This window comes from Micropterus salmoides, unplaced genomic scaffold (genome assembly GCF_014851395.1).
Source record: "Micropterus salmoides isolate LMB-PRFRI ecotype aquatic unplaced genomic scaffold, ASM1485139v1 Ms_hic_scaffold_12, whole genome shotgun sequence".
Taxonomy (NCBI): domain Eukaryota; kingdom Metazoa; phylum Chordata; class Actinopteri; order Centrarchiformes; family Centrarchidae; genus Micropterus; species Micropterus salmoides.
The window spans coordinates 28,608,902-28,636,403 of NW_024040263.1; the positions used below are offsets into that span (position 1 = coordinate 28,608,902).

The following is a 27,502-nucleotide window of genomic DNA, read 5'->3' on the forward strand; positions in this document are numbered from 1 at the left end:
TGTCATGGCTAAAATGATTCCTATCTGCTTTAGCTGAGAATCGGGATCAAACAGATGTTACAGTACAGAAACACTTCCAGGTGTTGGCCATTTGGATCGATTTATTTGTAAGACGTGCAAATGTGTAAATTGAATTCTTGTGTCATTTTTTTTTATTAACAATGAAACAAGTATAATTAAAAAGTAATATTGTCATTCTTGATTTTTTGCATTTGAGTTATTTTTGCAAAGTGGTATATTTTGCTAGGACAAAATGCGATTTTGAATCGAAATATAAAGGAAGAAATAAGTCATTGTTTTTGTAAAGTTTCCAGGTGTGAATCAAAGCAATCACACACTTGAGTACGCAGATATTGTTTTTTCAATGTCTATGTAGTGGTTTCTTTTGCCACAAGACGCACTGAAGAAGAAGGGGGAAAAATTCAGGTTCCACCGAGATTTGAACTCGGATCGCTGGATTCAGAGTCCAGAGTGCTAACCATTACACCATGGAACCGTTCCTGACTCCGCGACAGACTATTCAGTTCATGTAACTGCACAGTTCAAACTGTGACATGCGGTAATAGGTTTGGTTGTTTTTATAGTGATGCACGTGTAACTTCTGAAAAGACTCAAAGAATGGTGTGTTAACAGTACAGGTTTGTGTGATATCAATAGTTAACCGCGTCAGATAGCATATCGGTTATGAGAAAAAGAGGAAATAAAACGAAAATGCAGGAAATTAGTTTCTAAGGGCGTAAGTAAACCAAGTGGGGGAAAAAAGGGAACAGTGGCCCGTACGGGGATCGAACCCGCGACCTTGGCGTTATTAGCACCACGCTCTAACCAACTGAGCTAACCGGCCACAATTTGTTGCGTTGCCCAAACCCTTCAGATAGTGCGTCTGTTAAAGTTTCTGAGTGAGTGCAATCGCATATACGTTTTATTAACTGTAAAACCACTTTATTTTTTAATATTATTCATTTGTTAAATTATATTCAGATTGATGACTCTATATTCGTTACCAGAAGCTGATAGTGACTGTATGAAAGCCTATCATCTACGTTTGATTATATTCTTTTGTCTATGAAGATTATCAGTCATCCAGGTCACTGAAGAAGTCCTTTGGATAAGGGACGAAACGTCTTCCAGTAGCTTCAACCAAGTCCAGTTGCCCTTCATTTTAACCTTCGTTGGATTATATTCTTTTGTGATTTATTGCTCTCTGTGGGTTTGATGTATTAAATAACCATAGCACCACAAAACTAGATAACGGTGTGCATCTTGCATTCAGGCAGTACTGAGTGTTACATTCTTGTTTGTTCACCTGTACCTGGGATGATAACGAAAGTTCAGAGTTTTGTGACATCCTAAATATATTAGATTAGAAACACACCCCATACAGGAAGAGAGCCTGTGTGGTTTTCTTGTCCTGGCTAGACTCTTATCAGACCTGTCTATCGTCAACAATCATCTCAGCTCTACCAAGGCACGTCTTAGTGTGCGTCAATACATACATACGTGTGTGTATGTGTGTGTGTGTGTGTGTGTGTGTGTGGTTTTTCTATGGTGTGGAATATTCCACTGTCTTAAAAAATGCAGGGCTCCTGTTTGCTTACGAATCTAGCAATACACAATAACAGCAATACAAACAGTAACACCTACTGAGCAAATGGTATCTACATCTCACCTGTAAACCAGGTGAACAAACTGTGGCTAACACACAGAAGTGAAGTTCTTGGAAATCTGATACTAAACCTCAGCATGGTCACTATATCCGTACATAGTGCCCATGCTGAGGTTTAGTACATGAGCATGTATGTGCATACGTCGATTTAAACAAGAGTAGGGAAGCGGCTACTGTGTGACTCCTACTAGGCTGGTGTAACGTCCATGTGTCATCATTTGTGCATGTATTCATTTGTGCATATGTTCAGAGTTGCACTCAGCTCAGACCTTGTTAAGATGCCTCAATATGTGGCACGGGGGGAGTCACAAAACCTCGCTCAGCCATATCTCTGCCTTTGCTTCAGATTTTGTGTGAGCCATATCAAGTACACTCTGAGGTGCCAGTGTTGGCAAGGCTGTCCCCTCTTAACAGATACACATGACTAACCGCTATGTAATACCGCCTAATCCGTGCTCATAAATTGCTGTGTAAATGTGTAATCCTCCTTCTGAATCCCTTCCCCAAGAGTTCAGGACTTCACCAAGTGATTACAGTTTTCATTTTTCCTTTTCTTTGGGGTTGATGGATAAGGCACAGAAAATGCAGCTGTAGTTTCTTCACACTCACACACACACACACACACACACTCACACACATACATACATACACACAAAAGCCCTGTAGGCAGTGGAAAAGTACTGGACAAAGCAGAGACTGTGACTGCACTCCAACCCTCATCACTGCCATCAACAGACAAACACGCAAGGCCAGGCTTGCCTCCCCTGGGTATTAAATGACACACAGGGATACTGTGAGAGATCACACTCATTATTTGACCACTCAGTGCATAATCGGTGTCGATATTACAGCCATAACAGCCACTACATTGTATAATTTGAGAGTCACTAGAGTCCGTTATACTGGGAAGACCTGATCACTGCGCCATGTATGTCTTCAGCTAAATTTACCAAGTGCATATAAAAAACATCTACAACAACAAACTAGGTAATTTGAGTAGACTGAGCCAGCACATACTATTTCTTTTAAAGGTAAGCACAATTAACTAAGTCACATCTTTTTTTAAATCTGATTCTGACTTAACCTGTGGCTTAAGAGCAGTCAGGCCAATGCAGCACATTAACAGTAAATGCCTGACTTCCTGCCTTAACCTGTTTACATACTGACATTTGTGTCCTGTCGCACACCTGTAATCATCATTGGCCCTTTCAGTCAATATTATATAGCTGCAGTACTGGAGGCTGCAGTTTCAGGAACCCCTTAGTCCTGGGACCGCAGTTCTAGGACTGTATTTCTTTTGCAACAGCGTGATCTAGTGGATTGGTGGTGTTAATGCACAGCAATATGAAGGAGGTTAACCCTGTCTGCTGCCCTCCCAGCAGACATGCGCAGCTGTAGAGTTAACTGGTCGACATGCATACAATCAATAACTCAGGTTTAGGCACACACCCTGTGATGGTTAGGGTAATTGGCTGGGGGGCTGTCAAGAGTAACATAGCCAGCTAGCTAGCTGGCAGTATCAAAGAAAACAAGGGTCCTACAAATGTTGTTCCGGTCCTAGGATTGCGGTCCTGAAACTCTAGCCTCCTGTACTGCAGCTACATACTACTCCTTTCAGTATCTCCGCCAGCTTTCCCTAACCATAACCATATCATAGTTGGAAAGTTAGCAAAGACTGAAAAATGTAATCCAGCCTTTTCACCCAGCGGTTGTGTTTTGTACTCTAAAGTTGTGTTTTTCCTTTCTTTGAAAACAGTCTGCAGTAATGTAGAGAATACATGAACTTATGTAAATCAACAAAAACTTGCACCAAACACAGGGCAGTGATGCAACTCGTCAAGTGAATACATAAACTGTATGAGTGAATACCGCAACATTTCAAGAGAGAAGCTATCCAAGCGGTCTGCTAGGAAGGGCTGGTTTGGGACGATTTCCAAAAGGATATTTTTCCCTAAAGGGGAGATAGCACTGATGTGTTTCTCTTCCCTCTAGGAAGACGTTCTGACTCTGGCTTGAAGACTTGGATGCCAGGTCTCAAATGACCAGGGTGGGTGACATTTCAGACAAGCTGCTGAAGACTAGTTAGCAGGGATACAGGGTCATCTCTGGGACAGGACAGCAAATAAATGTTTTTCAGATAAGAGAACTTGAGAGGAGAATGGAGTAAAACCGAAAACCTAGAGGAGAGAAGAGTAGACCGGTCGTTACATTTTCCCATAGCAGTGTGATCCATAAAGAGGATGTTGTCTGACCTTTGCTAAGGGAGAAATAAAAATAGCCAAGTAATAAAGTGGCCTTGACTGCAGGGACACAAGCTACATGATGCTGATTTAATACAGTACAGTGCCCATGCTGAAGGATGTTTTTCATGCTAATGTAATATTTTGCTTTATGCCTATCAGATTAATAACAACATTAATAACTTCCAGCATTAGGGATAATTTAGCTAACATTATACCTTTTCAAAAAACTAAACCAGAAATTATTCTCAATTCCAGTCCACCTTTTTAATTTCTTTTATTATTTAGATTCTGATTTAAAGTTCTATTCAAGTCCTAATGTGACTTATACCTGGAAAGAATATTTGAACATTTGTTTTTCCAGGAAAGTTAATATCTGCAATGATACACCAATTAGCTAGGGAGCTGCTATAATTAAGAGCAACAGTATCCTTTGCTTTGAAACATAAGAATCTTCTTTCTAATTACAGGAGTTTATTAATTGCATCTGTTATAGAGTGACAAGGAAGTAAGAGCATGTTTTCCATTTCCATTGCAGCTTCAGGTGTTTTTGTTTTAACAATAGATGCAGTTTTTATATATTTTATTTAACAAGAAAATGTTTTCATTAAGATTAAGTCAGAGTCACCTTTTAAAATAAAGGTTTATCTTTTGCACCAAAACATCACACCAATCAATCAAAGGTACCCACTCCAGCACTTTATTCTTTGCTGAAGAAAGCAGCAACAATATTGGCCAAGCTGAATAAGACTGACACACAAGGGAAGAACAACATATCCACCCAACAGAGTACCAAGCTCAGCCTATCAGACAGTTTCATTAAACTTTCCAGTCCTCCACAAAGTCAAGTAGGCGATGCATGTTGAAACCACTCAACATAGTGGGTTGTTTGTTCCCAAGCTCAAATGTCATCTGAGTGGGAAACTGTTGGACCAGAAGTGATAAAACGAAACTTGGTCATATGAGAGCATTTGCACTGAAGCAGTCTGTATTAATAGTTCTGTTTGGGGTGTTGATGGCCACTGCCACTAGTTAAAGTGTTGGTCTTTACATGAGGTTCCCAGTGATTCGAACATGATGCAACTGTTGCTGTTCAACACCCTAGCACATATCGTCTATCTCTTAATCCAAACAGCTCCTTTCTCAGTACTGCTGTTGTTTATTCTTACTGGATGTACTGGTTTGCATACAAATGTCTTAACTACCACTAGAGAGCACTACATCTGAATGGACCAACCTGTCTGGTTTGGGAACTGGTCTTCACTGGAACCATATATTAGCCAGTACACCAAAGACACAAGAAACTGCTATATGATTATATCATCAGTTTCTGAACATGTCAGTAATTAAGTTAGCTGAAGCTGGACACGATGAAGTGAAGGTAACTCTAAGCTACTGCCGTATGTGCAACAAAACCTAAAGAGTAAAAGACAACTTTGATACATCCATTAACGAGCATAACATGTAGACGGGGTTAATTGATCCTCTCTGTCCACGTCCCTCATCCTCTATGTTATTAAAAGCACACTGAGCTAACGCTAGCTTGGCAAAGCTAGATGTACAACGAGCTAAATGAAAGCTGTCTGTAGCTGAGATTGCCATGTACCTTCAAACTGCACATGGTTGTGGAGTAGAGTGAAACACGCAGGGACAGAGGGAAGGAGGACAGAAGATAGCTGCCTTAAACTGCGTCTGTGTCGCTCTATCCGCACACAGCGACATGACGCCCAGAGCGCGACAGTGTGGCGGCGCATGTTAGCAAGTTTTATTCTATTCGGCCAAATTCATTCCTCAATGTGCTTCTGATAATGAGATATGCCCGATCGGCCAATACTTAGTGGATCGATATTTATTGTGCATCCCTATCAGATACAGCCTGAAAAGTGGAGCTGGGGTGGCGGTGGGTTATGAGCTTTGCGTAGGAAGCAGTGAGGACAGGGAGGTAGGCTACAGCAGCTTAAATAGGCGCCTTGTCTGGAATTTGCCAATGAATGTTAAGAGAGGAATCAGATGAGCTGTGGGCTGATGTGCTGCTGAAGATGGCTGCTATCACCTGATATGCTGGAATGAGCGGAGGTTGACTTTGTTGCCTGCCTGAACTAACGCTATTCTTGATTTATTTCACAATGGCTTTGGGGCAAGCATTTTGGGATTGCACAACTGACTGGTCCCTCCTGCACATACATCATTACATACAGTGCATCTACGTGAAGTAATTGGAAAGCATAACACATTTTTGAGGGGAACAGTTTCATTGAAACTATGTGACTGGTTTTGGCACAGATTAATAATTACTCATTTAGCTGATGCAGCTGAAGCATTTTATCAAACTGCATCATTCGTTAAACTGGAGATCCAGTGAACTGAGAGCTTAAAGGGCCACTTGGAAGTTGTTTTTACCTGGAAAATGCAAGGGGGATATCTCACTTCATACAGTTTAAGGCACATTGTGTACTTTGAGTCATTGTTTTTTCCTCCTGTCCTGCTGTTGGATTCTATTTTTACTGCGTGCAAGCTTTGAGCAGCTTGCCCACCATTAACCAGTAAAGATATGTAATCTTTGGAAAAAATATTTATATGGAAAATTTAGCGATTCAGTAAAAAAAATCTTGGAAGGCCCACATGTGTTACACGAACCATTATGATGATTAAGACAGCAAAAAAACTGTAATTTGGTTTCAGCCTTTTATTTGACAGAACATCTCCCAATGGGGATTTACATTAATCAATTACAAAGTAGGACCTTGCCAAGTGGCAAGAGAGAACAGCCTTCACAAAGGTTCTGTATACAAACATGCAATCAACATGCATATAGTATAAAACCAAATACATATTAGGGGAAAATACAATATGTAACTCACTACCCATTATAAAACTATCAACTGTGAACTGTCATAGATGATGACAGACTAACCCAAGGTGGAAAATAAAACCTTTCTCCTCAAAAAATGATGAAATGCACAGATGACAATAAACATCCATTATTAAGGCGTTGCCATCCTTCACTATACTGTGGACATTCTACTTGGCTATTACTTTGACTCATCGATATGTGATACGATTTAAACGTGTGAAGGTGAAACTACATTTCATGTTCTGCAAAATCGAAGGTGAATTTATTTTACTTTAAACGTTGCTAGCTTGACACAAAATACACATTTGTGTTTTACTTCTGAAACTCGCAACACATAATGATCAACTCTGATAAAAAAGAAAAAAATAATGTATCTGTGGTATACAAATCAAAATTAAACTGTGTAGTACAAGAGTATAATGCAGGTAAAAATCACAGTCATATAAAAAGATTGATACATTGTGTCCTGCATGTGTCCTTTTTTGAGACAGTTCTGTGCGGTCAGTCTTTGGAAAGTCACATTCTGTGCTTTGGATAGAAGTCAGAATTATAGGTTAAAGGTTTGTATACTTAGACATTACTAGTCCATGAGGTATTTGACCAGTAAGTATACATCCATTTTACGATGGCCAGCAAATAACAGCGCAGTTAAGTTTCCAGTGATATTAAAAGGCAACAGTATGGTAGAGGAAGGCTTTCTGACTTTCTGAATTTGTACTGTTATGAAACTTGAAACTTAAATTTAAATTCTCAGAATCTTAGTTCCAAATATTTTCACCACCTCAGGAAAAAATAACCCACTGTAAACTATGCAGTATATAACAAAAACAAAACATTATAGAACAAAGTTACTGTCAAACTGAAAGCTCTCTCTCTCTCTCTCTCTCTCTCTCTCTCTCTCTCTCTCTCTCTCTCTCTCTCTCTCTCTCTCTCTCTCTCTCTCTCTCTCTCTCTCTCTCTCTCTCTCTCTCTCTCTCTCTCTCTCACACTGATGGACGGAAGAAAAACAAGGCAGAGGAATAGGTGAGTAGGAGGAGTCTGGCGTTCTTTCACTCTGTGCATTTGTAGAAAACGGCTACATTCACGTTATTAATCATTGAGTAAATTGCACTTGAGGGGAATGGGCTCACAATAACTTTGCAGTTTAGACTCCCCCCCGCTTCTATTCACGACAAAACTGGTAATATTAAATAGTCATTAGAACAAAACTACAGAATGTTTAAAAGTTTGTGTCACTTCCGTCCAAGTGTTCTTGGTTGCCATTTGTTAATATTGCTTGAACAACAAAGCCACCAGCATTGCACAGCAACCCAACCCACTTTAGTCATCCATCGCTGGGTGGTCACAGTGTGGTCAACAGAACAAATTAAATTTGCTGGTGTCTATTGAGCAGTATTTGAGAGATGGAGGTAAATGTTGCTCTGTGAAAATTTACATGTAACCATAAACCTTCCCATCTTAAGCTGATACACGAGGCGAATTTATGAGCAATGTTGCTGGTGGTCCAAGTCCAACTATGTTTTTAACGGATACCGGCGGGGTGGGGGTTATTACGGTAGTAATCTTTACTCATTACCATTGACAGCAACATTGCCCAGAACCATTTCTCTGAAGGTTGCTCCGTGTATCATCAGCTTTAGATATGTTCACACAACTCTGGTTGTCCTCTCCTTGCACACAGATTCTTTACAAAAAAAAAAAATCAAAATCAAGAAACATGTGGACTGCTGCAAAACAAAAGAAATATATAATAACACACAGCTTTTGATCACAGTTTTGGGATCAGAAAACAGCACAATCTGTCATTTTAAAACAAAATAACACCGTTGTATAAGCAACAATTCTATATTTAAGTAATATTTTAGAGGTTAAAATTGATTATCGAATATTAATTAGGAAGATAAGAGGAATTACAGTTGCTGAGGCAGCAGATCAACTAGAGAAAGGAATATATCAGATCACACTGAAATAAACAGTTATAAAAAGTGGAACAGTGCAGAGCGTGCACTCATTCTTTGCTGCCAATGTAATTGTCTCATACCACCAGCCTTTGCCATTGTTCCCCATCTGTGAACTCCTGCTCAGCAGACGAACAAACATGTCCGCCTACAGCCAGGGCCCATCTTTCTCCGTCTTCTTGAGCCTCCTCAGCAGCTGGTGGTGTCGAGTAGCTGCTTGTTCGTGGAGGCCTCTTCACTATCAGAGTTGGTCCTCATGTCGTTGTCATCTGCAGCTCTGGCTATCGGTTTCTGCTTGCGTTTGATATTGAACACATCCCACCTCTCAGACACCAGATCCTTGCTGAAAATGATGGACGCCAGCCAGGAGAAGAGCAGAATGGATGCGAGCGAGATGATCATGATGGCAGTGCGGAAGGGGAAGAACTGGGTCAGCTTTCCCTCGTCATCCAGCCGGCAGCCGGGGAACTTGATTACAGGCGGGATGCCAATGAGGGGCTCACCACTCAGGATCCTCAGGATGATTCCCATCATGTAGCCCACGGTGGCTCCGTAGCCATTGGACAACTTGAAGAAGAGGATGCAAACCAGCTGAGGGAACATGATGGTGTAAGACATGTCCACGCCCACAAGCCAGAAGACCAGGACGCTGTTGTCCAGGAAGGTGAGGGCAGTGCCAGCCAGACCCACCACCACCACTGAGATACGGATCACCCACTGCATCTCACGGTCGGACGCCTGAAGGAGTGGAGAGAATGACAACAACAAAGAAGAGAGTACACCTTATTATACAATGTAAGGACCTAAGGATCATCTGGTCTTGAGTCCTCCTTGGCCTTCGGGTGAGAGACACAAACCTCCTCTCCCAAAAATAATCTCATCTAGTGTGAGATCTCTGAGAAACAAGACTGGTGAACTTATAATATCTGTACAAGTATAGAAACAGTTGCATTTAATGTTTTTCTAAGACATGGTTGAACCCCTTTATCGATGGGTCAATCAATGACACTCTTGCATTACCAGGGTTTTAACCAACCATGAGACCAGTTATAGAGGTGATATTAACCACTTGTACAACTGGTGTTCAGATAACTTGTTAATCCTAAACACAAAAGAAATTATCATTGAGTTCAGAAGAAACTCCTCTCAGTCCCCTGTAATAATGAATATAACCACTGAAAGTGTACAGGAGTACTTGGGAACTAATATTGATAGCATACGGACATGGAATGACACCAGTGAGAGGTTTGCAAAGGCTTAAACAACATGTCTACTTTTTAGGGTGCACATGCTGACACTGTTTTATAAGACATTCAGTTGACCTTTTGAATTCAATGTTATGGTGAGTATTGTCAGTAAAAAAAAAAAAAAGAAAAGAATAAACTGGTTGTTAAAGATAACTACAACCAATGTGCAGTATTTCTTACATGACAGACCAATACACCATGAATTGAGCTCACAAGACCATATCATCCACTGCACCATCTATAGCCTGAATATGCACTTCTATCTTAGGAGTATGTCCAGGATGCTAAAAGAGACATCACATCCTTTGTCCCACACAGCATTAAACTGCTCTAGTCTGTATTTGGCACTTTCTTGAACTTCACTTGATTTTTTATCACATTTGCTCCATGGACTGTCACATCCTGACTACCTGGTCTTTACTACTTCATCTGCCTGTGTCAAATTACACAATACCCTGATGAAACCCTCAGGATTTTCTCAGAGCAACAGAAGACAATCTACTACTGTTTTAACTTCAGCTAACAGAGCCCATTTGCTCAAGTTTTGTCTTAACATAAGGGGCCCTATTTTAACGATCGAAGCACACAGCAGGAAGCACATGGTGCAGTTGCGTTTAGGGCAGGTTCAATTCCAATTTTGTTTTGTATTTCAGTGCGCCAGGCGCATGGTTCAAAAGGGTTGTACTTGGTCTGTGAATTAGTCATGGGTGTGTTTTAGGCATAACATGCAATACACCAATCAGATTGTCCCCTCCCATTCTCTTTAAAAGCCAGGTGCGCTTTTACCTTGGCGCATTGCAAGATGGATGAATGGAGCATTATTAAAATTATTGGCAGACTCACAGCAGAGAGGGAGATATGGACAGAAGTGTGGACGTGAAATAAAAACTCTGAACTTGAAGCCTAATGTTACTCTGCAGCTCTGTGGTTTATCAGTGAAGTGTCAGAACTCCACTGCAGACTGGAGTCTGTTCACAGGCAGACGCTGTCTCCTCTATGAAACGTCTGAATCCTCACTGCGCTGCATTATTATCAACTATGATGAACCAGTCGTGGGTCACATTTTTTTCTCTCTTCTGCTGATCGTCGGGCATTTAAGCAGCAAAACAAAAAAAATCGTTAAACAGGACATAACAGAACAGAGGAAATTCAACTTTAACCTTCTGAAATAATCTAGACTCTCCGATAGAGCTCAGGATTGATCAGGAGGGGTGCTTTACTCCAAAAAGTTTCACTGTGTGAACCTGGACTGTGTGTGAGACCTTTTGGATGTGTAGAAGAACACCAAACAGGAAATAACATTAGTTCCTGACGGCGAATTAATCAAAGTATGCTGCTGTGCCTTGTGGACATGTGCACAGTGCCTCTCAGAGTAATGCGCCCCTAAAATAACAAAAAACAGTGAAATACTGCGCTGTTGACTTTAGAGTGTTTTTTTTTTTTTTAGACAATGGCGCAATCACATTCTGTTGCCTCAAGATGGCAATGCGGCAACAATTTGCCTGACCACACCTCATTTTAGGACCAACACTCTCATGGGCGCACAGATGGGTGCAAGTGCATATGCTATTTAAACAACGTGGACACTTGGCGTGAAAATGACAGCTGCATTGTTTGGAAACTAGCAATGATGCTTCCGCTGCACTTGGCGCCGCTTTGCACCGGGTGCAAGATAGGGCCAAAGAAGGATTAAAAGGGGACTATACTGCCCTAAAAAGCCAAAATGCGGTAAGAACATACATGGTCGAAATTAATACCACAATCAGATTTTTAAAATGAAAAAACAGCACATAAAATGAAGGCGGGAACTACAAAACTAGGTAGAAACAAAACATCCGTGACTAGTGGCTGAGGTTAGCTGGTTAGATGGCCTTAGCTAAAAGCTAATTTACCAGTTTTATGCAACCAATTTCCTGTATCTGAAAAATCTATTTTGATTATCCAACATCTTAGTGACGCCCTGTCGCCTCACAACAAGAAGGTCTTGGGTTTGAACCTTGGCCGTTCTGTGTGGAGTTTGCATGTTCTCCCTATGTCTGCATGGATTCTCTCTGGTTGCTCCAGCTTCCTCCCACCATCCAAAGACACGCAGGCAAGGTTAATTGGTTACTCTAAATTGCCCTTAGGTGGGACTGTGAGTGGTTGTTCATTTCTGTGCGCCCTGTGATGAACTGGTGACCGGTTCAGCCTTCCGCCCAATGTCAACTGAGATTGGCTCCAAGTAAACAAAAACACAGTTGATATATTTCCTCTGAAATTCTCACCTGCTTTCTGATGATGTTCTTGTAGATATTTGAGGAAAACAATGAGGCTGAAGAGAGAAGAGCTGAGTCCATGGAGGACATGACAGCAGCAGCTACAGCTCCAATGCCAATGATAGAGATGTAGGGGGGTGTGAGGTACTGCAGGGCGATGGGGAGGATGGAGCCTGCCTCGTCGCGCTCATATGGGCTGGGCAATCCATAGCTGGTTGAGTTCCAGTCTGCAAAAAAGGATGAATGTTTGAAAGACAGAGGGGAGAAATACATTAATGAAGCAAGAAACAGATAAAATCTGATAAACATAGCATATAATTTTCCAGAACTGTAAGTTAAGAATGTGTACCTGTAGATGCAGCCACAGCCCCGACCAGCACGGAGGGGATACCCAGCACCAGACAGAAGGCCGAAGAAGCATAGCATGTCACTTGAGCCTGGGTGTAAGAAGAGGCCGACAGGATTCTTTGGTAGAACGCCTGGTAGGCCAAACCACCCAGAGCCTGGCACAAACACACAGTTCAGACATGATGACAGGAATCAGTTTCTACAACAGGATAGCAAGAAGGAAGGATCCTCTCATGCTATGGTTGCTGTTATGCTTGGCTGTTTGCTCATCTAATGGAATAAGCCCATTTGATTTAACTGCTGAGTTCAATGTAATTTAACTGCTGTGATGGCAGGAGATATGTAAATACTGCATAAGCTGTGTATTAGACCACATTTAGTGCTATCTATGTGCGTCTATATGCTCATGATCTCTCCCACTCCACTCACCAGCAGCATGAAATCATCAAACCACTTGCCAGCCTCATTGAGCTCCACCGTGCCAACCCAGGGAGCCTGGAAGGTCTGGTTATAGGCCGTCAGTGAGATGTCCAGAGAGTGAGGGTTGGTCAACAGGAAAGGAACACACACCCACTGCATACACAAACAGAAGGACACAGCTTGTTACGACTTGGGTTGTATGGCTGCTTGGGATGTGTGCTCTCTCTGTGGTTGTCTCTGTGCAGGGGGCGTGGCAGCTGGCTCAGCACCTGGCTCTCCACCACACCTGCAGCAGATCAACTCATCACCGCTCTGCTCATAAGCCCCAACCTTGTTCTTCTCGAGCCTTCACCCTAAAGTTTGTTCCTAACAGTTTTTGTCTCTTCACTTTGTTTTTAGACCTCTGCTGCCTCGTGCCTCCCCACATCGCCAGCCACATAACCCACTCCTGGATCCACAAGCTCTCTAGCTTCCCAGCCCTTGCCTAGTTATTGTTTTGTTCTTGAGAATAAACCATTTTTCTCCACTCCACCCACCATCCAACCTTAACACAGCTAATCTGATTAGATTGGGTGGTGCGGTGGGGGGAGTAAACAAAACACAGTACAGGGAAAAGAGAAAGAAGACCGACTAGCATGTTCCTGGCTGGCTACTGTGTTTGTTAGTGGTTAGCTCTCTTGCTAGTAGTTCACCAACTAGGTCTGCAAGTAGTTTCTACATGACCAAGTTTCTAGAACCACTTATTTCCAAAGATTCATCATCTTATTTGGATGGATGCAATTTTGAAAAATGAGTGATAGAAACGTCAAATAGACTTCACAGTTGTCAAATTAACTAATGAAATCACAACATTAATTAATTAGCAGGTAATTTAATCTGCTAGCCTAGTTAGTGAGATACCAGGTGCCTCTGCTGGACTCTATATTGAAAATATACTTTCATCCACTTGTTTCTACAGTGTAGTATCGATAAACATCATTCAATAGAAGAATAGAGCTGGAGCTGAACAGGTCAATAGATGTTACGCACCAGACTGACAAAGATCAGGATTAGCTGGATGACATCTGTGTAGGCCACAGAGTAGAGCCCCCCCAGCAGTGTGTAGGTTATGGCCACCACTGAGGAGATGATGATGGAGTAGACGTAGGACAGGTCCAGGATCACACTCATAGTTCCACCTGGAACAACACAGTAGTGCAATGAGAATCGGCGGACTGATATACTGTTAAAAATATACTGAAGTCAGTATTATTTTACAATACGGCACACAAAATTTAGTAGTTTAGTAGTTACTAAAGGACAACAAGTGAGGAACGACCTGAAAAAGAATTCGTTAATAAACAGTTTTGAGTAACTCTGAATGGAGGACTATATAGTAGATAATGATGATTTACAAGAGAACTGACTGGGAGATACTATAAATATGTGCAATATGGCAGGTTTGTGCATGATATGAAATTAAATTAAATAATATTTACACGTGCAGAGACATTTACATTATTTGAATTTGGGGTGTCAGTGGGGGAAGCAGTTTTTGTGGTGAGAAGTTTTGGTCCTGATTGACAGCAGCCTCTTGCCAGAGGGGAAAGTCTGAAACAGTTTGTGTCCAGGGTGGGAGGGGAAGATTGGACATTTGGAGTTATTCACTAACTACTTGTTAACGATTCAATAATTATCAGGTAATTCCTGATTAGTTTCTCAGTCGTTCATAAGTAAATACAATTTTGTGTACTGTATTGTATTACCAGAAAGTATTACTCAAAAGGTCTTAGAGCATGTCATCTAATGTACAGGAGTGGGTTGCTACAGAGACATGCAACAGCTTACTGTGATAGTTTAAGTAAGTGTTTTATTAGTTTCTCAGTCTCTTTTTCTTCTCTCACACAAACACACATATATACATGCATACACTCTTCTGTAGTAATACTAAGGTTACTAATAAAGTTTACTAAGAAGCTACGCTATGACATTGTCTTGTTATACTGTTCATGTCTTATTGCTATAACAAAAAAGAAAACACCCTGGCAAACAAATTACACTTTTACCAGTAAAAAACAAAACACTTCATTTCTAGTCATTTATGTCAAGTATAAAGTTATACATAAGCATGGGTGGTTTTGGTTTAAACCTATAAAAAGGATCCAAGAGCTTAGATTAAGCAAGAAGCCAACATAAAAAGTCATAACTGACACGTAACAGAAGCAGCCTATTGATTGTGACTCGAAAATATTCCTTTTTCACCCTCTTGGGTGAATTATCACCCTTATTGATACTAAGTAAAATAAAGAAGAATGGGAAGTAAGAATGTGAAATAAATATAAATATATAAGTAAATGCAAATAAGTGACATTTGTTTTAAATAATAGACATCTTGTTACTCAAATAAGGCAAGCAAAACGTCACTACCTTCACCGTCTCTTCTGCCACATTGCCAGGGTCCCCCCAGCCGCAGCCTGCAGCCACACCACAACAATGCCCTTAAACAGAGAAGTGTCAGATCGGCACCATCGATCGCCACCCTGACCTCTGACCCTACTGACAATTTCTGTTTGAGCTTTCACGCCATGTGTGTGTTTTAATAGTTAAATCCATTCTGGAACTGAACCACCACGCACACACACACACACACAAACAGTCTCCCAGCAACAGCGCCCACTCTCTGGAGTGTCAAGTGTTTATGTATGTGATGCCAAGCGCACATCGGATATGTATTCATAACTGTCACTGATACAACGTTAGGAGGTTTTACTGAGAAGTGAGGGTTCCCCTAACTCCTCATTAGTTCAATGGGTTTGGACGTTCCTGCTTCCCTACCAGCCCTTTTGTGGGGCGTTACAGTGCAGCCTTGGTGACTCAAACACTGTCAATGGATTTCATGGTTTCCCTTCAAGTTTTTTTACACACGGAAATTAAATTATAATTCAGCTTGGAACTTTTACCCTCTGTCAATCAGGCTGGGCCTTAGCATAAATAATGGAAAAGTCTCTAATGACACAATATGGTTTGAATAACTGATCACCTTTCACAATCAACAGGCTGCTCGATGTTTAACCCCCCTTTTGAAATACTGGAAAAGAAAACAGCGTTAAAAACACACAAGACAACAATATGTACACACAAGTTCCTTCACGCTCATTTATACTGTAGAGCACACACACACTTGCATCCACTCAAAGCGCAGAAACACACACACACACACACACACACACACACACATTATTTGATTATTACTTTAGATTAGAGAAACAACAGTAAAAACCATAGTGACAGTAGCTTCTAAGGAAATCTAAAGCTTGACAGGACAGCTGTTCCCAATTATATTTGCTAGGCAATGAAAAAAGAGGATAGTGAATGGTCAGTTTCCTTTGATCTTTTCACAAATATTGCATTGTGTATATAGTGTATTTTTAAACTTCATATACACTTCATGTGTTTATCTACTGACCCAAAGCAGCCAAATATAGTGTGTGGTTAAAATAACAGAAGCACCTCACAATAAATAATCCAACGTAACGGCTCGTGAAAATGGTTTTGACTGTGTCAGAGGGCATTCATTTAGAAAGCTGTAGTGTTTGTGGTGGTTATTTTATCATGTTGAGGTGTTCACCCAGTTCGTGTTTGTGCACATTGTGTTCCCAGATCTGTGGGTGCCTGCTTCAAGTATATGTTCACACATGTCAGACAGTTTTACAGTGGGATGTAACTTACCCAGACTGACGAGTGTGCGTGCCACCCACAGGACATCGGCCACGAGTGCGGGAAAGATCAGCACACTGCTCAGAACGTTCCCATACTTCTGCTGGAAGGGGTCCATCATTGTCATATACTTGTTCTCTCTCATAGGCTTGGCAAAGAAAAAGCCACCTGGAGCAGGAGCGAAAGAATTAGCATAAAATCACAATCTCACTCTGGAAAAGCTGAAGCCATCAATATTTTTTAAAGAATTGGTTATATATTTCTATCAGGGGAGGAAGAGACCTTGGAGTTTCCAGTTCTCATTACTCTCACACCTTGTGTGTCACATTGTGACCTTGGGGCCTGAGGATTTCACCTGTTGCAAATGGTTACAGATGGTTCACGGAGTGCAGCTTAGAGCTCTTTTGATTGTACTATCTCACACAGCTGATCCTTAGCTAACAGGGCAGAGTAGAATTACAAGGGTTAGAGTCCCTGTTTTCTCCACTGTTAACTTGTTGACAGGGCCCACTGTCAACCGCTTGTTTTTCCGGCAACATGTAGCCTAAAGCTGAATCAGAACTGTTTACCGGCTTCTCGCTGACCCGCTCTTCTCTGCTTCTGATTGGCTAGTAGTCCTTAACTAGGAACTGTGCATGTGCAACTCCCAACAAAGATCATTTAGAGGCAAGATGTATCACTCCGTAGCTAAAACGAAGCCTTCAACACAGGGTGAAAAGAGAAGCTGCAGCAATGTGCAGTATGACAAAAAATGTGGTGTTTTTGAAAATTAAGTAAACCTGTTCTGGTACAACCCCTAAATCGGATTTTGAACCTGAAAATGAGCATAATACCACCTTTTTAAAACTTTTTTATATTCCCCTGTTGCTTTTATGTTTTATGTAAAGCACTTTGAATTGCCTTGTTGTTGAAATGTGCTATACAAATAAACTTGCCTTGCCTTTGTCAGTTTGATGAATTCAGGAGTGGGCAACTACCTCTCTGGGTGAAGTCATCACTTTGCACCTGTTGCCTCAAGTTGCAATCCTTAACTGATTTCTCATGGACCTATTTTTAACGTGAGTGACACTTTTATTGGTGCATAGAGTCAGAATGGGGTCGGAGGTACTGGAGCTACATAACTGGTCAACAGCTCTTCAGCTCGAGTTCATTTTGATACTGTATTTAATAACTGGGTGTAGAAACGTTGGGAAACTAAATGAGTACACAAGCTATACTGAAAATATTCAATTGTGTTGATGCTTGTCCTTGTTGCTGAAATAATAATACAGCAATTTACATTGTTGCTAAGCTAGAACATGATATTGTTATGTTATTTTCCGACATGATTTTCATTAGCTAATGAGAGTAAAACAAGGAATGCTTGAATGTTAAATTTTGACATCGTGACCTCACAAAGACTTTACAGAAAATAGACCAAAGTCTGTATTTTAGTGAGGCTCCAGTGTGTAACCGGCCTGTGTGGCAAGTTCATGCCCACAACTCATTTCAATGGCATTTACTGGTGCTTGCCAGTGTTAATTTCAGACCCTGCATACAAGAACATTGTGCCCTGTGTACAAGAGTAGGCTGCGTGAATTTCATGTATGGTCCAGGATAACATGTAAAACAATTTCATCAGCAAAGTTCTATCCAATTACTTGACCCAAATCAGTTGACATAAAAGAAAGTCTAAAAGAAAGGAAGAGGTTGAATACAGTAGTGGAGGGCCAGGGTTCATGGTTCTGGGTTTAAAACTTGGGAATCAGTGGTGCTACTCACCTAAGAAGAAGGTCAGGACATAAGGAACAGGCATGAGAGCCCACACTGCGCCTAGTGTTGGGTTGTATGTTGCCTCAGCTATACCAAGGATGAAGCCTCCACCTACCCATGTAGCTGCAGAAAGACAAACATACAAACACACGCATTAAAAAGGACAAACATTAGCTTGTGCATTGCTCGGACTTCTTCAGGCATACCAAATAACCACTTTATTTGGACACACCACCACTGGACGATTATCAATTGACCCCTTCTGACTGCTTTACCAGTAAGAGTGAAGATGCCGACTAGCAAGTTAATGTTGCGTCCGGCCAGTAACGTTATCTCCATGCCATCTCCTGGACACTTCTTCTCCGCCGTCTTGGAGCGCATGGCCGCCCAGATCCCTGTGCCCAAGATCAGCAGGTAAAACGCCGCCATCGCCACCAGTCCCGGCACATTAAGAGACATCCTGACCTACTTCTTTGTGTGTGTTTCCTGTTGAAAGACAGAATAAAAGAAATATGAAGGTTTGAATTGCTAACAAATGCTGTTTGTAGTGGGGTTTTTTTTTAAATCACAATAACGTACAGTTCAAAATGCACCAAAAATTAATTACAATCCATATTCTTAATATACTTTATGGCTAAAAAATATTTGTAGGACTGCAGGACAGGGAGTAGCTGTTTAATTTAAGTGTGTGTGGGGGGGCTCTGACAAACAAAAGGTTCATTCATCACGTGCAGAAAGCTATTGAGTGCACATTAAAAACTGAAACAGTAAGCCTAAAACAGTAGTAAGTATGCAAATCAATAAACAGAGGGGGGTGAGTGAGGTGGAAAAGGAACTCTGTATGTCTTCTTGAAGAAAGGAAGTGAACAAAGAAAAAGCTGCAGTGGTAAAAAAGCAGCAGTAACATCTCAAATGACCTGGCTCTGCTTGTTTGGCAGATGGAGTGATGGGGCGAAGAGAAGAGGTGGAGTTGAAGAGGAGGAGGAATAAAGAAGGCAAGGTTGTGTGGACGAAAGGATGAAGAGTCGAAAGGGGTCTCACCATAATACTTGGAAGCACTGACAAAGATGGTGGACAGATGTTGTCCCCCGTCTTCAGTGGATGGACGGCTTGAGTTTCGACCACAAACATCGGGAAGTGAACACAACTCAGAGCCATGTTATTGTGCCTGTGTGTGTACGTGTGCATGTGTGGTCACTGTAACTGTGGAGTGGACAGATGGTTTTCTGAAAAATTAGTATTAGACTGTAAGATGAGAAATGCCTTTGCAGCTATAAAGAAAGCGTTAATCGTTTAACTGCTGGTTTACACCTACTGTCTGCACATTAACATGGCTGCACTGTAGCAACTGTGGTCATAAAGTCCAGGAAAGTGAAAGACTTAAGTACACAGTAAGGCAGATTCTTAGAAAAACATTTTCTTTATTATAGACAGACATTTATAATAAACAAAGCCATCATTGTCATAGTGAAAAACAAGACATGGCTCCTGCCCAACGTATTGAAACACACATTTCATATACAAAAAGCTTTGGCTTGAATCAGGAAAACAATAGTTTGTGACAAATGTATGTATGTGTGTGTTCATGTGGGGGCATGGAATGAATGCGTGAGGCCGGTGGGTTGTGGTGGTGGTGTGGCGCTCTGCGCGAAAGTCAACCAAAGTCACTCTTGTGGTCTTGTGTTCTGTTATGTATGTGTTTGTGCACACTGTTGTTGCCTTTACACACTACACTACTACATCTTCATGTTAGATTATAGCACTGAGAAAACCATATGAGTTAAAAAACAACAACAAAACTTTAAAACATTAGAGCTAATGGTACTGCAGGGTGTGAAGAACATTGTGAAAAAACATAGTAGTGGAAAAACAGTCTTTAGATTGAGAAACTTTACATATCAGAACAACTTAGATAAGAGTTACTCTGCAGGACAAGGCTCTACATGCAATTAACACATTAATTATGCTCCATTATTAGGGTTAAATGAGGCAGACATATACAACAATATTAAAGCTGTATGAAAGTGATTCTCAGTTGGATTGGAAGTACAAGCAAGCATTACCATTACTATGGTGGGCTGCTGGTATTTTTCTGCTTGCTTATGGAGGGAATTGTTGGGTCTCAACCTACTTTATATGAAAAGTGCAATGAGATGAATTGGTGCTTTATATATAAAACTGAATTGTATTACAAATTTCAACCAAACAAAAAATAAGTCTAATACTCCACCAGTGCTTAGTTGACTAATTTCTAATTGACTAAAAGCAATACTCAGAAAGGACACATCACTGTGTAGGGAACCAGACAAGCCACTGCAAAGTCACCAGAGAACAATTGGAATTATTCTAGGGACTTGTAAAATTGGGGCTTTATACAACCACCAGGGTGGCAGAAATCCTGGTGGGCTGCTGGTATTTTTCATGTCCTTGTAAATTGATTTTCACAGTACAGATGTTTTAGTGAGCCCCCTCACCTCTTTGTAACAGTGTGCAAGATATTTCACAGAACGCAAACAGAACTAGAGTCCTACTATAAGTATATGCATGCCTATTGAACAATCAACTTTATTTTCCTTCCATTATCAGATAGCTAATGACATGTTTCTCAGACTTGCACACACACACACACACGTCCAATGTGAATATTTTCTGTATATCAGTGTGTTTTGTACTTTTATATGCCGTAATCAGCTATCTTCAAGCACATGTACACGCAAACCTCCGCAACATCTAACTACAACAAGGACCATAATAGAAATAAGTCCTGTGCCTTCTTTGTGTTATCCTTGGTGCTCTTTTAATTGTGCATGTACATTGGTGTTGCATGTAACTGTCCTTTTAAAACCTTTAATAATTGTCACCTTTGTCAGAAAACTGTAGATTGATTTTTACAATATTAGTTGTAACATATTGAGGCACTAAACTCTGTTTACCATGTTTAGGAGTAGAAGAAAGGTTCCTCTTACATCTGGTTTAAAGGGGCATTATGTAGTTTTCAGCAGCCACTAGAGGTGTGGTTTTAAGATTGCAATCAGGTGCGTGCTCGTCCGCGTGGTAGCTTGAACTCTTGAGCAAGCATAATCCAAAACATGCAGAAACACCGGCATGCCGTCTGTGGCTTTTCTCCAGACATGTTCAGGCTCTGGTACTTTGACTTTCCCGGCTCAGAGGCAGATCAAAACCGGCTCCGGTAACTTTACTCTCTGTTTATCGTTCACCGAAGGCTCAGCACGGCTGAGCACGACTAAATGTATTGGATGATAATGAAACGGTTAGTGAGTGTGTTGGAGTCTGTGTTAGACCACTATTGACCTGCAGACCACTGCAGACCTGTAGACCACTATTGCTAAGATGTAGTTGTTTTATGGTGTTGTTGCTGTAGTCTGAGAGAGGCTCGGGAGTGCGCACAGAGCTACATCCCGACCCGGTGCCCTCACATTTATAGTAAAATGGTGGATGTTCCAAACAACAGAGAAAACGGGCGTGTGCTTCACAATTCTAAGTGGGGCTACAGCCTATTGACGATTCGGCAGTGAAAATTTGCTTTATTAATAAGTGATTTCATTGAAAAACTACATATAGCTCCTTTAAAGATTTGTATTCAGTTATTTCCCTCTTTGTGATTCAAACCAAAAGAAAAAAACAAGAAACAAAAAACATGAAATAAATAAGTATATTAGAACTAATATACTTCTAAACTATACTTCAATACCCTACTGAATTACTTTGATGCCCCTCTCTTTCTTTTGCTTTCTCTCTCTCTTTCTTTCTCTCTGCTTGGGTGCTGTCCAGCTGTAAACTAGGAAATGCAATGAAAATGTATTTAATGCAATTTTTAAAAGGACCATTTACGTGGAGAACAACGCTTGAATAAATATTATGCTGACAGTAGATATAATTCAGGTTTGACTTGGCCTAATGATATTTGGAGGCTTTTTTTCTGCGATGAGAGTATCTTTGGACATGAGTGCTCTCTTTGTCCAAATATTCCAATGTGGTATTCTCTTTCATTCAGGTGCAGAAGTCTGTTTTGACACTGACTAAGGTCTCTTTCTACAAATAACTCCGCCCCCTCCATCTCCACACCTCCTCATCTCCCTGGCTCTCAGTACTTTTCCGTTCAGATAAACTCTTTCTGTGTCTTTGCTTCTTCTCCATACCCGTCCATGTTTACGAACGTTATCATCTGCTATTAGTGGGCAGCACTGAACTGAGTGTAGGTAACTTTCCCCACAAATCTCTTCCTGTCTGTGAACGTTCATAGAAGGCTATAGGACTTTAGGTTGATGTAGAGCACCAGTGAACTGTGACCACACTAGGCTACAGAAACAAGTGTGATGTGTTTCACTGAGAGAGAGAGAGAGAGAGAGAGAGAGAGAGAGAGGAAGAAAGTTGAGATCATTAAAAAACAAAACAACCAGCTGATTTTCTCCTTTGTTAAAACACTTCTCTTTAATCTTAATATGCATGTACATTTAAATCTGACAAAGTGTCACATGTTGCTGGATAAGTTCAGTTGACATTATCATTATGATTTCTGCTTAAGGTCACAATTGGTGGATTGGAGACACAGAAGAGCACCTCGAAACAATGACTCACTCTCTCTGATTCACTCACAGGACATGGAGGCGGGTGCATCAAAGGCTCAAAAAAAGGATCTATCAAAAGAACATGTTAGGGGTAAAGGCAAATGACTTTGAGGGGACAGATTAAAGCTAATCATTATCTAATAGGGAGCAGCTCACTCAAGGCGCTGAGGAGGTGTTAGGGTGAGGCTGCGTGGGTCAGCCCTCAGGGATGATGACTCTGACTGAGATTGACGGGAATGTGAATGATAAAAGGTCTCAGGGGAGAAACTGTAACTGTAAGTGACAGTAACAAAGTCAGAGTTTTTTTCCCTATGAGGTGAACTGCCAGGAAATACTGCCATAAAAATATACCAAACATATTGTTATCACTGAGAACCAGCAAATTACAGAACTTTGCCTCTACAGTACGTACATACAAATCGCTTCTGGGGACAAAAGAAATGAAAGCAACCACTCAATGCATCCTATAAAGACACTGAAATAAATATAAGGTATACAAAAATTTGTGAAGTCTCAATAAAAACATTTTTTTAACAGTATTTAAAACAAGATATAATCATTAAAATGTAATTTAAGATATTTAAGCTATTTTCTTAAGTCTGATTAGTCTGATAGTACTGGAGAGTGCAACACATATACTGCAGTGTGAACATTGTCTCAGCCTCTGCTACTTCTCTACAGTCAGACCAAGTGCAGTGGAAAATTACAGCTTATCAAAACCATTGATAGGGAGAATACAGAAAACAACAAACAAATAGGCAGCTGTAGTCACATAAGCCAAACAAGAGCCATTTTGACACTGCAGCAGTTCCCATCAGGGCTATTTCTAGAACAGGAATGCACTTTGCTTAGCCAGCCCAACTTGACTGAGCTCAAATAGCTTTCCAATAAAAAAATGCACAAAGAATGTACATGCACACCATGGAAACACTTCTGTACTTTTAAACAAAAACATGTAACCTATACAAAGTCAAAAAGAAAAAATGTGCACAGTTAACATAAGGCAGCATATTCAATGATTAAATACATACCAGTACGTGTCAGTTCAGTTCTTGATGATGTGAGGAAGAAATTATTCTCACAGGACAGAGAAAAGGCCAGGTGATAAATTAAGTCCAGCAGGAGAAAGATTCACTCATCCACAGTGTTGGGGAGTGAAAGAGACCGCCAAGAGTTGGAGGGCATCATAAGAAACCACTGGTGGTATTCAATCGCTTACACTTGGGAGAGTTTCAAAAAAAGCCAGGGTCTATTTCAAAACTGTTCTAATAAAAGAGTTTTTAACAAAGTGCTCTACAGTGAAGAGGGGAAGGAGTCTGAGTTAATATTGAAAGCTCATCAAGCAGATTCACTGAGGAAGGATGGAACTCTCTAGAGTCAGCACTCAGCTGTGCCCTGGTTTTAAACCTCACAGAGTGGGAGGTGTCAGACACGATACAAAGGAGAGGAAAGCTGCCACTACTGCCACCTGATTGATGCCTGCCTCTGCAGACCCTGTCTGCAGCCATTTGGCTGTGGTCAGAATATGGCACAGATCCAGTCCCTGTTTAGCTTTGGTCCACATGAGGATGACTTGACTGTAGGGAAGCACTGCACCTTCAGCTACTCATGATCACCTCATTAACAACTCGCCTGAAATACATAGAGGAAGACATTTCCTTATTCAGGCTGCCCCTGTTATTTTCTTCAGTTTGATTAGTGTGTGCGCTCATTGTGTGAGTGTGGGCGCTCAAACAGGCCTTCCTGGCCAGGATTTCCACAAAGCTTCGCTTGTTCTGCCTATATGGTTTAGTGCATCAAGCATTTAGTTGATATTGTGGGAGGAGTCAGGTAGAAAGTATGGAGCAGCAGTGAAGATAGAAAATAGACGTGTTGAAGAAGTGTTGCTCATGTTTGCAGAGGAGCTCCCTTCTCAGTATAAAATGATTTCATTCTGAACATGAACGTTTGCCTTGATATACACAATTATATAACAACATCTTTTTTATGGTCCAGGTGAAGCCAAATGTCAGCTACTTGTCACACAGGGCGCAGCCAAATATTTTCTGACATGCTCACACAGGTCAAAACCATTTCACATTCAACAAACCTGAAGTACGTGAGGGGCAAAATTCTCAGGGCATCTCATCATTCAGCTGCCAGCCTTCAGTTTAAACAAAGATCAAATGTACAAAGCACCACAAATCAATCAATAAATAATTGTTAAAATGACAACTGTGCCAATCAAACTAACAAAACATCTATATAAACCCATTAACATAAAATGGCAAAGATTATGAGATCAAAAACCAACATCCTATTTTTCCCTTTCTCACCAAAACAAAAACTTCTTATTGAATACCACAGGGAATTTCAATTCCCCTCGTCAACCTCATCCTGCCTGGCAACCATTCTCATCTTCCCTCAGTTACAAACAGCTCCATCAAATGTTTTTTTCTTCTCTGCTTTCTTTTTCCCAGCTTGAATCGACGAAGAGTCCATATGTGCAGAGCTGAGGTGATGCTGTCCCTTTAAGAGTCTCCTCCCTGTTCCTAGAAAAGGAACTCTGCTTGCAGAGCGTTAATAGATTAGAGCAGTCACGCATCGCTTTCCTGTGGTCGAAACGACCACACCCCAAGGTGAAAACAAAGGCTTTTAAAATACAAGTGCCAAAATTGATAAAACTAGTGCCACCATGCCTTAAAGCTGCTGCATTGCAGTTTGCACAACAATAAAAAAATTAACCCAGTTTACAATTTTCTTTAAAGAGCAAAGGAGAGATTTGTGGCTTCATGCCATCACAGAGAAGATAGTTATAGGTACCCTGTGCCTGCCATTCAATAGTGTAATTCTGTGGCAAACTCTGGAAATTGCCCAAGTGTTTTCCCCCAGCATGGCTTAGACTGCTTATGGTTTTAGGGTTTTTGTTTGGTTTAGTTAAGGTATTTTTCTCCGGCTGAGTACAACGCCCCACTGCATAGCTGGCTTGGTGGCTTCCCTATCTTTTATTGTTTTTGGCTGGGATCTCCAAAGTCTTTTCATTCCTTTTTGTTTTTAACTTTGAGTAAGGTTATTATTATTTAAGCAAATAGAGCTTGTGGGCTCTCTCCTGTACCTAGTCTTGGCATCCTTTCGTATATTTCAGTCTCCAGCTGAGCTGTTGTGTGTTTAGAGAAATGCACACAGCCTGTATTCAGAAATTGAATTTCAGTTTTGAAACATCATTGGAGTTTCTTACCGGAGAGAAGACAGATAAAAGATTAGAAGTGTTTCACTGCCAAGTTTTATATTTGATTTGTTTATGATTCACCGTCTAGTTGAAAATCTGTAAATTGGTCTGAATTACCACAAACAACTTTCTTCATCGAAAGATTTTTCTTTTCACGATCTGTTATTCCCTCCATTAACTTTTATTATGGATACAATTAAAGTCAGTAAGAGTTGGAGAGTCAGTAAAAAAACACTTTTTACATCATTTATCGTCATTTCTATTCAATCATCTATGAGGCTGATAACTCCGGGTTTGTATGGTATTTGTATTTGTATCGGGTTTGAAGTGAGTTACACCATTTCAATTTAACCTGAAACATTTAAATCATTTCCTATATTCAAAAGACACCATGATCACCGTGATGGGTGGCGATGGCCCATGTACGCCTTTGGTGTGAGAGACCCGGGTTCAATTCCCCACTGTGACCCCTCTGCCTCTACCATTGTGCCCCTGAGCAAGACACTTAACCCCTAGTTGCTCCAGAGGTGTGCGACCTCTGACATAATTGTAAGTCGCTTTGGAGCGTCAGCTAAATGAAGAAATGTAATGATCATATTCTAGGAAGTTGATATGCTTCTCCAGCGCTCCTGTTTTCACTTTCATTGGCACCAAAACACGTGTTGATGACACTGATGCTCCCCCTCTAATCTCGTCCGACTGCTCTCCCTCAACTCTGTGATTTACAGAGTTTTCTGATGCACAGATAGCTTTACTTGTTGCTAAAGTAACAGCTAACTACTGCTGACTGTAGCTGCCATTAGCTGACTCTGCCTGGAGCTCGGGGCACCAGCGCTCCCAGTCGTCCAAAGCTCCTGTACCACAACCCCCCCGGTGCTCCGAGTTCCCAGTCAGCTACTAGAATGGCTTGCTGCACAGCTAACTGGGCTAACTAGCTAATGGCAGCTACAGTTAGCAGCAGTTAGGGGCCAATGTAACCTCTGGCTTGTTTACTTGTTCTATGCTTTGTGTTTCTATAATGCAACCTGGAGGACTGAGTGCTGATCAGTGGTGGAAATTGGGGGGAACCCACTCCCGTTCTGGGAGTAAAAGTCAGGAGGGAACGTTCTTGCTCACATTTTTAAAGGTGGAAATCGCTTATAGCTGTTTTACACTGTTTCTAAAGCGTATTCATGAAACTAATAAAATTTATTGTGACTGGACACACCACAAATCCAGCTACTGTCGATACAGGCAATGACAACGCGTGACATTGCTGCATCCCTGGAA

General features: G+C 41.0%; 1 protein-coding gene, 1 long non-coding RNA gene and 2 other non-coding genes across 4 annotated transcripts; all 4 read right to left on the reverse strand.

Moving 5' to 3' along the window:
* Positions 1-424: 424 nt before the first annotated feature.
* On the reverse strand, positions 425-496 carry trnaq-cug. Its single transcript has one exon. It is a non-coding gene; the product is annotated as a tRNA-Gln (tRNA).
* A 274-nt stretch (positions 497-770) lies between these two features.
* trnai-aau lies at positions 771-844 on the reverse strand. Its single transcript has one exon. It is a non-coding gene; the product is annotated as a tRNA-Ile (tRNA).
* Positions 845-4,585: 3,741 nt separating this feature from the next.
* On the reverse strand, positions 4,586-6,011 carry LOC119899709. The gene is made up of 2 exons (XR_005443895.1): positions 5,513-6,011; positions 4,586-4,830 (listed from the first exon to the last, which is right to left on the reverse strand). It is a non-coding gene; the product is annotated as an uncharacterized LOC119899709 (long non-coding RNA).
* Positions 6,012-6,577: 566 nt separating this feature from the next.
* LOC119899708 (high affinity choline transporter 1-like) lies at positions 6,578-24,384 on the reverse strand. The gene is made up of 9 exons (XM_038714385.1): positions 24,057-24,384; positions 18,712-18,922; positions 18,446-18,559; positions 16,697-16,852; positions 14,018-14,166; positions 12,998-13,141; positions 12,570-12,723; positions 12,230-12,447; positions 6,578-9,456 (listed from the first exon to the last, which is right to left on the reverse strand). Exons 2-9 carry the CDS (start codon positions 18,893-18,895, stop codon positions 8,908-8,910), a joined length of 1,668 nt encoding a protein of 555 aa, XP_038570313.1. The 5' UTR covers positions 18,896-18,922; positions 24,057-24,384; the 3' UTR covers positions 6,578-8,907.
* Positions 24,385-27,502: the final 3,118 nt, after the last annotated feature.